General features: G+C 41.7%; 1 protein-coding gene across 4 annotated transcripts; it reads right to left on the bottom strand.

Annotated features, from left to right (window-relative positions):
- Window positions 1–4,097: 4,097 nt before the first annotated feature.
- Window positions 4,098–10,880, bottom strand: LOC145224131 (C2 domain-containing protein 5-like). 4 transcript variants are annotated; one of them, XM_080090563.1, is made up of 20 exons: window positions 10,777–10,880; window positions 10,515–10,601; window positions 10,287–10,458; window positions 10,124–10,219; window positions 9,874–10,058; window positions 9,491–9,633; window positions 9,351–9,432; window positions 9,082–9,180; window positions 8,910–9,018; window positions 8,653–8,767; window positions 8,400–8,482; window positions 8,220–8,292; window positions 7,951–8,142; window positions 7,671–7,782; window positions 7,368–7,494; window positions 7,196–7,299; window positions 7,040–7,138; window positions 6,849–6,974; window positions 6,305–6,493; window positions 4,098–6,210 (listed from the first exon to the last, which is right to left on the bottom strand). In XM_080090563.1, exons 1-20 carry the CDS (start codon window positions 10,864–10,866, stop codon window positions 5,503–5,505), a joined length of 2,991 nt encoding a protein of 996 aa, XP_079946689.1. In that variant the 5' UTR covers window positions 10,867–10,880; the 3' UTR covers window positions 4,098–5,502. The 4 variants fall into 4 exon arrangements, with proteins under 4 accessions (XP_079946689.1, XP_079946690.1, XP_079946691.1 ...); XM_080090564.1 differs by having other exon boundaries at window positions 7,040–7,135; XM_080090565.1 differs by having other exon boundaries at window positions 7,951–8,139.
- Window position 10,881: the final 1 nt, after the last annotated feature.

The following is a 10,881-nucleotide window of genomic DNA, read 5'->3' as shown; positions in this document are numbered from 1 at the left end:
TTGATGCTCGCGGGATGGTTGACAACTCCTGGTTGTCACACAATAGATTAAGCTCTCATATTGTAAAGACTAAAGAGCAAGGGTATATATGAAGAGGGGTCTGTTTCGATTTTGAAATTAGAACGTTTTAATTAAAAACAACACGCCAAATTGATACAAAAGAAATATTATCATGTTGCAACGTCTCTTTGAAACAAAACCGATGTCATTTTAACCGAGATCGTGTATCCACCATTGAGTAATTTACTCGTTAATCCGGTGCGAGAAAACCAAAAAGTATATTTGACGATTTGCATTAATTGCACACCTTTATCTGCTGCGGGTTTGATGATGTGAAAATGCAATATTCACTCGTACCACATTTAGAAATCCACAAGGAGTGGCGATATTCAATCCGGATCGTCCACAAAAGCCTTAATCTTGAGCCGTCACGAGCAAGTTTAATTATATCGGCTTATTTTCAAAACTGCCAATGCACAGTTCAGCAAAATACGCATAATTATTGTAACGGGGCGTAAATATTCAAATTAGACCGCTCGGGGATATATGTCTCCTATACCAGCAGAGTAAAATATTAGGCAAGGGACTGGAAAACCCCTTTGCTGGAAACCTATAACGCTTCCGGCTTCATCCACACTCACAGCGGTGCTTTTGTGTCCGTCAGAAAGTGACGTAGATTGCGGGGCTCGCTATCTCAATTACCGGGGCCCGCGCGAGCGACTCAATGGAAAAATGCCAAACGTGTAATTGACGCTAATTAATAGCGCTGAGTGGCATCGGGTCGGCGCCAGCTCTTCTTCGGCAGCGGACCCGGAGCCGTGTAATTAGCGAACGCGCCCACTTGTGGCTCGCATCACCTCGTCCCACGCAGGCGCGAGTCTCTTCGTGATGTTTCCCGGCAAAGCGGATTGTGCACGCGTCCTGGCCGCCCCGAACCGGGCGCAGCTTTTAATTGCCTCTAATTGCGACGCTGTTTGTGCTGCTCTGTTGAATGCCCAAGTTCAAAGCGACCAGGAATTCCTCCGCTATTTTCGCCTTCCGGGGTTCGCTGATGAAAAAATGTTTATTTCGTTCCGATACAACTCGTTCGGCTTTTATGAAGCACTGCAAAAAAGGCTTCATATTGTAAGGCAACGCCAGTACTCAACAACTGTTTTTCGCTGTTAAATCAACGACCTCGTTAATGACATATTGAACAAACGAACAAATCCCTATTTCCTGTTTTAAAAGGTAGGCTTAAGTGTAGCTGCGTGAAAACATCAATACGACGTGCGTGTGATACTAATTGCGTGTCACGTGACCTAAGCGTTCATCCACGTGACCTGAAGGGTCTTGACCCTGTCGCTTTGACGGATGATCGATGGCCCGTTGATGGATCAACCGCTGTCAACTACTTGTAATCCAACAGTGGTATAGGCCACATTTGCGATCCAAGCGTCAGGTCGCATGAATAGCCGTCCCGCGTGAACTGGCGGTGGACAGTGACGGACAGGCGAGTGGGTGGTCGTCGACTTTTGCGGCGATCTTAGAATTACGACCGCCTGGTATTGCGGGCAGTCGCGTCATGTTCTACGAAAGATTTCTTGAGTGCACAACAGACCAAGGCTTGCACACTGTACTGCGTTGTTTCTTCGACGCTCATGAGCCTTGGGTGTAAAGGAATGCTATGCGCGCCCATTTTGGTGCTATCTTGTGCGGGATGGCGCAACGACTCGATTTCGTTGCCCACGCCGCACCGCAGCCGCAGTAAAAACAACAGCGCCCGCTAATCACGCGGTAATATATCGGCCTGTTTGCGTAGGAACGCTAATGGGGCTTAAACGATTGCCCGCACCGACAATCAAATGACCGTGTTTGTACTTCTGTCTGCCAACAAGCTCCAGACGCGGTTGCTTCTTGCACCAGCACTCCCAGTCCTGTTGAAATTTGCCATTCCTAAAATAAAACACCCAAGCACCCGCCTTTTTGTGCGACCAGCATACTAATTAACAGTTTTATCAGCCTGGTCTGCTTCTGTAAGTCTTGACTTTTAAAGGCGCCAGTAGCGCAGTGTAGAGATATACAGTGGCAAAGCAACCGCACAAATTGACACGAGGAATTTGCTTTTGTCAATCCCACCAAGCGCTGTAAGACCTGTGTTAAACCCTGCTTTGATGCCGATTGTTATCGCTCAACTGTTGTTTCTAAGCATGGTCGCTTGCGAACTCATGAAACCCGTGACTTCATTCACCAAATACTGCATCTCTTTTTTACAAACCTTTGTAGATCCAGGGTAAATTTAGTCAAAATTTAAACCCACCTTGATATAGTTGTTTTAACCAAGATCAATTGTGAACAGAAATTGTGAACAGAAAAACCAAAGCAAGTTGTAACTATTTGCGTAGGACTAAAAATTGTCCAAAACTCTACTCAGTACCAAAGCTTATTTTCATGATTCAATTGCTTAAATTGTGTGACAAAAATAGAATTAAAAAAAATAGAAAACAGCATAAATTTGAAATTCCATTTTTTAATATATTCGGGGAAACTTGTGTTAAATGTTCCCTCATTTCGGACGAAACCCGTTTCAGGCAACATGTCAATCAACCACACGTTAACCTCCCTGGGGGCACTAACGGAAAGGTCCCAAATAAGCCCAGCAATATGTTTAGCGTGGGCTCATCGCACTTCAAGTGGTAACACTCAGAAAAGTAAACCACCGAAAAAGACCCGACGGCCGCGCCCAAACCTCATGTACTGTGAGATAGGGGTGTCACGGGTAGATTTTTAGATTGTCGACCTGGAACGGTGGCCTTTCTAGTGGTTCAAGTAGCATCAGTTGCTCTGGAAGTGAGTATTGCAGCCTTTAAGCTGTAACTGACCACTGTGAAGTGGCACGATGGCACCTTACGCGTGCACTAATACCTTAAGTAGTTTGGCACCTTAACCCACTTCTGAGGCGTATGCTTGCTCAAAGGTTAAAGCGGACATGTATTTGAATCCGTTGTCCTAGTCAATTTTTATAGAAAACTAAGTTGTTGCTTTGAATGTGTGCCAAAATTAAAATAACGCCAGAATTAAATAATGCTAATGCATAAGGACAGAAATTAAATACAAGTTCTTTGGCAGTTCTGCTTTTAAACAAACTACTTTTTAAGTCTTTGTATTGTATTCCCAAAATTAAAATGCGTTTTCTAAGTTTGGCTCCATTGACCTAACCCACTTATTTCAATAATTCCCAAAACTTATTTAAAACATACGTCGTTTTTGTGGATTATTACCGATCATTATTGGGCGTGGAGTAGTTCAAAGACAAACATACCGGAGTTACATTCTCCTTCTTCACTTGAGTTGTGGCCTAAACAAACAACTATTTTGTGATTGAATTTGTCAGATGGCCCACTGGCAAAAATATTAAAATACAGAATTTGGGGCGTTAAGGTAACGGGTTGACGCATGGTTGAAGTATTTTTTGGCCCTTCTCCCATGTCTTAGTCTCCGTTTTGACAGAAATCAGGCAAAAAAGAACAAGTATATCTTGTCGAAATCTCTATTTGGCCCCTTGGCCTTGTTTGGTGTAGTGTTGCAAAATGCACTTAGTAATGATTTGTTTTGTCGGGGACCGGAAACTTACTATCGGTCTCAGGTCTTTCGGCACTCTTTTAACTTGACTTGACTTCTGCTTTGGCACCTTTTGGATCTACGGTGGCAGCGGTTCTTAACCTTTTTTTGCCCATATTCCCTTTCAAATTTTTTATTTATTTCAATGCGTGCTTTAGCACCAAAGTCTTTCGCAATATTTTTACCACATTCACATTCATACCATAATGAAACTTCACTATTTTACAATCACACCTAAACAACCCCCCGAAGAGAACACGCACCCCTGATCGAGTTACCCAACATTGTTTTTTCCTAAAAACCACAATACTGATTTTGACATGTCGAAACATAAATAGTAATAAAATTATAAATGTGTCAAATATTTTACGTTGATATAACAAACAGTTTGATGCCTATTTGCTGCGAACTAATGTTTACATTAAAAGGGAAAGTATTATTACATTGCAAACACTTCATTAGTTTAGATTTTGTATGAATGGGACAGCGTTTGAAAATACTCAAGAGTCTCAGACGTACAAAGCAAAATGTCAAAAATACGCAGGTTTGTCAAATACAAACAAAACATAGAATTTAGACGAAAAAGTACATTTTGGCAAAGCCATATTTAAAAGTGTAACTCATGTAACGTTAAAGTGTAAAGTTAGTCATGGGTATCGTTTAGCCAGCTTCGTGTTTCATCTTTTATGTTGTTGAGTGTTTTCCTAAATTGCCACCAAACAGTGGGACCAACACAGTCAGCGCGTCTTGGGCAGTTTCCTGAGTCGATTAAAACCTAACCTGAGTGCTATGGTCAAGGCAGTAAACCCAACGGTCAGGGTGTCGCGTTACCAATCGCTCATCGACGGTCAAATTCACTCAAGTGTTAAGGCGAAGCTCGTTAACGGGGAGCTACTGTATAACACAAGCGGGTAAGTCCGTTTGTTCCGCGGCCGAGTTTACACAGGCTTATGCGTTTACCCCGGTAAATGATGCCCTAGTGAGCGATGGCCTGGGCCCATATACTGGCGGTAATGACGAAGGATTAGTTTTCGGCCTGGGTTTGTTTTGTTACGTTCCCTGCTGTCCACGAAAGTATTTTTAGTTTGGATTCTTGTGTTGTTTCTATGTGGGTCAGAAGAGTTGGCAACTATGCAGAGGAAAAAACAGATTTTCGGACTTGCCTGTGTTGCTTTTGTGTAGACCTTCGTAGTCTTAATGGTAACTCTCGTGTTTTTGTAAAAAAAATCATCCTGTCTCGATTCTTTTTATCTAACTATATTTGCATACATGTAAAAATGGACTGCAAATGTCAATAGGTTATTATTGCTTCAGTATTTGTTTTTTATCCAACTTGATGCTGGAAAAATAATAATTTCTTTATTTAGTTTACCAAAATAAGTTTTTTTTTTTTTTTTTCAAACCACGTGAAAAGACGATCAATTACTTTTAAGGGTGCAAAAACGCACCTGAGACATAACACTTAAAAAGACTGAAATCGCACCTCACCCCGAAAGTGAATTTTGATAATTACACTTGGGGCATACCAGGGCATTGTTAAATCACTCGCGCCAATAGCTAATTGGTAGGTGATATCAAAGCCATACACGCTCAAATTCAAAAAGCTAGAGAAATGGTATGTATTTTCCAAGGAATGATTTAAATATAATTGAACTCAAGTTCGAGACTGGAGGTTGAACAAGGGAATAAATGAGGCAGAGAAGTAAGAACAAAGTTTCACAGTGAGCGTGTGTGGTATACAACTGTAGGCAAACGGCGACGTGAATCTTAATTGGCAACCAGGTAATTATATATCACAACCCGCGAAGGCGTGAGATTGCGGTGAAATAATAGTAGATCACCTATACTGGCAATGTAAGTTGTGGGCAAATCTCTCATTTCTCATTACTATCGATTGTGACATCACGTTCTTCGTACAATCACAACGTCACCAGTAACGTGAAAAAGGGTCTGAGCTTCGTTCTTGGTCAAACTTTCAAACAGGATTCTTTGCGACGAATGGTAAGATGTTAAGGCGTTACCTCCTACTGCCACCACGTGGGCGCGTATTAAAGCGTTTGTTTCCGCTAGAGCGCGCGTCACAAACCAACAGCATCCGGTGCCGTTCGGTGGTTCAGCGATAACTACCTCTTCATCCGAGCCGCGCACTGACGTTGTTTCTCTGATAATAAACATGTTCAAAATACCCACATGCTTAACGACGCGGTGTCCAGGCACGCACGTCATCGGTACAACGTTGACAGGCTCTGACGATGTGGTGACGTCTTCAAGCAAGGTCTCTGGCAAGCTCCATGGCGCCCCGCCTTCGCTGTTATGGCGCGTCCGGCCTAAACCGGATTCGTGCCGGAATCGACCACCGACCGAGCTGGAGCGCATGAACCTCCGTGATGCGGTTCTGGCTAAGCGGAGCAACGGCGAGTCGAGAGGTTTTGGGTCGTTGGAACGGGAGGACTGCCTGAGAAAGGGTTCGTCGTTTGACGAGCTTAAGCGTTGTCTAGATGAAGAAAGTGGTGCCGATGAACTGACCGAAGACTCTTTAGAGCGTTTACGTTGCTGTAAATGCTGGGGGTCGGCCGGATCATGTGATACCGCAGCTCCAATCATCCATATCTATACAGAGCAGAGTTGTTGAGTTGCTGATAACTCATTGGTTCAACCAATATACATAATCCAAATATTGGTATGGACATATAGTTATTTTTACCTGTAATTCGTCATCGTCCGGTATCACGATATGAAAGCGGAGAGAGCAAATGTGGAAGGTTTCCATCTTCATCCTAAGCCGAAACCACACCCCCGCCAACGCCTCCTCACAGGCTGTTCGCAAACCCGCGTTAAGTGAAACATCATCGGCGTCGTCACGGTAACGAACTCTCCTCAGCAATGAAAAACTCTGACAAATAATTTACTGTATTTTACGGACCATAAAGCGCACCCGATTATAAGGCGCACTGTCAATAAATTGCTTTGATTAGTTTTTTGTTCATACATAAGGCGCACCGGAACGCATATAGAACGCAACGTATTTTAAGGAGTATGGGTTACCGTATAAAGCTCATTAAACAAAGCAATAAAGCACTACTTGGTCCATACATTAGGCGCACCGGCTTATAAGGCGCACGATCAATTTATGAGGAAAAAAAAGGATTTAAGTTGCGCCTTATGGTCCGTAAAATACGGTAGTTCAATAAAATGACTGGGGGGTTTCTTGTTTTAGTTTACATCGATGATAAACTTTCACACTTTACTTGGAGTAGGTGTTGACAGTTCCTTACTCCAGGACAATAATCCAGAGTACTTAAATAACATCCAGAAGGTGGTAGATCGTCACTAAGGTAGGAAAGCAACTCAGCTTCATCATCCGCATCTTCCACCTTAAAACGGCGATTACAAAGCAGCGTTATTGAGTGGAATTAATTTGGTGCCATTAAAACCTTACCCCGATTGCTAACGACTGTCGACCATCCAGAGAGAGATCTAGACTGGACGTAGAATGTGTAGGAGAAGAAATTATGCTTTGTTTGTTTGCGTCAATCTGCTACATGTAAATATACCTGCATGTGCTGAAACAAAACACTAAAAACAACCATCCCACCTTGGGAAATATTTCGTACGTTTCCTTGCAGCTGTTGATGAAATCAGCATACTGCTGGTCAGCTGAGGACTTTGCCGAACTGGTTGGTTTGTTGGGAAAGTTTTCTGTAACATCACGTTTTCATTTGTGTCCTTAAAGGCGTGTGACAGCAGTAACATACAACATAACTCACCAGTTAAAGTGCTAGGTGCAGGAAGTGCTTCCACATAAACTGCAGTGCCTGTTGCCACCCCAACAATTAGGTTTTCACCCATAGTGATGTTGCTCTCTAAGCCGAATACAGCATTCATGCAGCGCAGCTGAGTGAAAACAGGGCGTGAACTGCAGTACCGACTGGCAACCAATCGTGATAGAGTATCAGCACTTTTTGCACAGGCGTTTTGCGTTTTGAATTTTTTTTATTATTACCAGTAAAATGTGTTGCCAATTTGCATAAGCCTCACACTAAGCATGCATGTATCCGTAATTTGCCTACTTTAAGCTTCTTGCAAAGTTGCTTGTGAAGTTCGTATTCAATAAAAGGAAGAATCTCGCTCACACTAACTGCGTTTGAATCTCCCTGTCCCTTCTTCTTGCTTCTACAATACCTGCAAGCAAAACTGTAGTTTCAAAGCGAAATAATATATTTTTGCCCACGCTTAAGAATTTATACGGCCTAACACAGAAAAATGCACTAAAATTCCAATTACCAAATTAAGTATATTCGTAATACTGCGAATTTGGTTTTAACTTTTGCGCCAAGGTAATTTACCAACCTCGCTTGAATAAATGCTGCTTTGCCACAAGTTCGAACTCCATCCGGAACATCAACGGCTGCAAACAAAATGTCGGGAACCATAATATTAGGATTAACGGGAGATGGCTGAAAGCTCATGGGAAAGGTTTGTTCATTCATGCGAAAGGGCACTCGAAAGATGTCGGCCTCGCTTGTTTCGCGTTTGGTACTGCTGCAAAAGAAGTGTCTCCTAATTCTTGTCTGTTATTGGTATTAGGGTTAAACTGTAATTTTGAGTTGTAGCCGTACCTGGCCTCCGATTTAATCGTTCCGCTACCGTATGGTGGAGCTAGAGCATCACGTGAACTTTGTCTGCTGATAGCTAAGAAGCAAATTAGAAGTGACAGGCTTACGTTAGGGGAAGTAGTACATTATTATTAATTTCAAACCAAACATACTTTACTCCGTGCTAGTAGGTCATATGCTTACCATTAAAGTTGCTGCCTTGGCCCAAAAACGACAAATCTATGACCGCTGCACTTCCTTGCGCGCTCAGGATGATAACTTCATCGCTAAAAAAAGATCCACTAGAGCTTGATTTTCATGATATTTTGCAACAAGAGCGCATAGTGTACCACTGCACCATAACCTACATACTATTGTTGTTATTTGGCAAAATACAACACATCAACGCGCCATTATTTCTTACCAATACCGACGCGACAAAACGCCATATTGTTACCATATTGTGGTCCTCTCCTTGTATCCAATCACGCTGTTGCATCCGAGGGCATGACAATTGCTTTTGACCTCTTGTCGAAGTTCGTTCCACCAACCACTACGTGTTTCCGACTCGGCTGTAAAATCAGTTTCGTCCATGCATTTTTCCAATGTAATCTGATCACTACCGACAAGTTCCAACACAACTTACATAAATAGTATAGTACATTATGTTGTATCAAGGTCGAGAACTGTACGAATTTGCGTCTCTATACAAACCTGTGCTGTAAACTTTTTCCAGCAGTTTTACAGAGTGCGAAGTAACCATGGTCGCAATCCTCGTTACGAAGTTAACGGGAAACGAACGCAGTGTATAGAAAGGAAAGTCCTGCATATTTAAAAGTGTTATGAAGCCCGGGTTGACGAAAATGCAGTGAAACTACAAACAAACCTTGAGCACGCCTGTTAAGTGACCTTGAAGATTCGATTGCCTGTGAAAAAGGTAACCCCGTGTTTCGTGAAAAGCTTCTTCGTGCAAGGACTGGTGAAGCTAAATAAAATGTGTGTACAACTATAGATATCAAGTATTATTTTTATATATTAACTATGTTAATGCAAGTAGATATTATACAACAAACTATTAACATTGGAAGATAAAAGCGTGTCATATCACCATTAAAGCAACCAAAAACACTCTTAAAGTTTGAAGGCCATGTATACCAGATTGGCACTTTCGGGAAAGCTGGTCTCTTCGATTGGCATTTGAAAAGCAGTGTCTTGCTGGTCAAAAAGTTTCGGAGATCTGTTAGCAAATAAAATGACGAAAACTGCTTGTTTGCATCATTATTAAGCATACCAACATTTTACTGTTTCGATGGGACATGCGGGGGATGGCGTCGATGCTGACAGCTGTACCGATCCCTCGAACCACAATTCCCGAATCGCCTTCAATATCAAATGACTGGTGGAAACCAACTACAGCATTGCCTCCAATACTCTCCACCTATATCAAAACAAAAATACTTGGCACTACAGGTCTAAGGGCAATGTATGTTTTAATTTGCTTTTAACAGACAATTCAATAAGCATCATTTGTCTATTTTAAAGATTCATTGTGGTTAATACTTTATTGTACCTTCAGAATGACAATGACAATTCTGAAGTCATCCAGCGTTTTATAACATACCACTTGTAATTCTCTAGGCTCATGGTTTTATATTATACTGCACACAGTTTGTTGTACCTTATTGCCAATATGTCTCTGAAGTTCACCCGACATTTTAGAAAACAATCTCTGTCTGGCTTCATTTGATGCTCTGGGTGTTCGTAGCTTGTCGATCCACTTGTACTCAGGATCTTCTTTTACAAGGAGTTCATGAACGAATCCATGAATAGCAGTAATTGTGTAGCAATCAGGAACTTTGGTAGCTAAAAGCAACAGCAATAAATTATGATAAACTTGATGCATTTGAGCATTTATTCAGAATTCTTACCACAGATGAACTTAAAGCCACATGATGATTGTCGGAACTGGTTGCTGTCAGCAAAAAGCTCAAGCTTAACTTTTAACAGGATTTCACCACGAATGCCTTAAAGGAAAAGAAACTCATGTGTAAATTCTGGGGAAGGTAACTAAAGTGGTATTTGTACTCTTACCATGCATGGTGTCATAAATTGGAAACCAACCATATAAATCATTTCTTGACTCTGGATCCAATAGAGGATCAATATCTATGCTAACTTTACCAATTGCATCATGGGCACTATACGTGTCATGGTCCAAAACACGAACTTGCAGCAGTTCGTCTTGCAAATGTTCATCATCCACCTACAGAATACAAGCAACTTTAAAAACTGGGCGGAGTAAGAACAAAAAACTGTTACCTCAAATGTAAACCAGGGTGAGTTCCACAGGGGATTTAATGATTTGGAATAAACATCTGTTTTGTATGTAGTTGAACCAAATTTAACCTGCAAAAATAATGCAGTTTTTCAGTAACCTTTTGATTGTTGATTGTAATAAATTTAATTCATATCAGTACCACAAGACTGCACACAACAGCCTGGATATATGTGTTTGGGTGCACATTGAAACATTCTTACCAGAATGAAGTATGCATTTAACCATAAACAAGCAAAGCTCTACCTCAACAAATGCATCGGTGAGATCAGATGCTCTGTCCATTACAGGAAGATGTCTTCCAGCTACAACACGAACTTTCAAGCGACCAGGCATTTTAAAACTAGTACC

The sequence above is a fragment of the Phallusia mammillata genome, chromosome 4 (genome assembly GCF_965637545.1).
Source record: "Phallusia mammillata chromosome 4, kaPhaMamm4.hap1.1, whole genome shotgun sequence".
NCBI lineage: Eukaryota > Metazoa > Chordata > Ascidiacea > Phlebobranchia > Ascidiidae > Phallusia > Phallusia mammillata.
The sequence above is the reverse complement of the archived record's forward strand: the minus strand, read 5'-3'. Positions and strand labels throughout refer to the sequence as shown.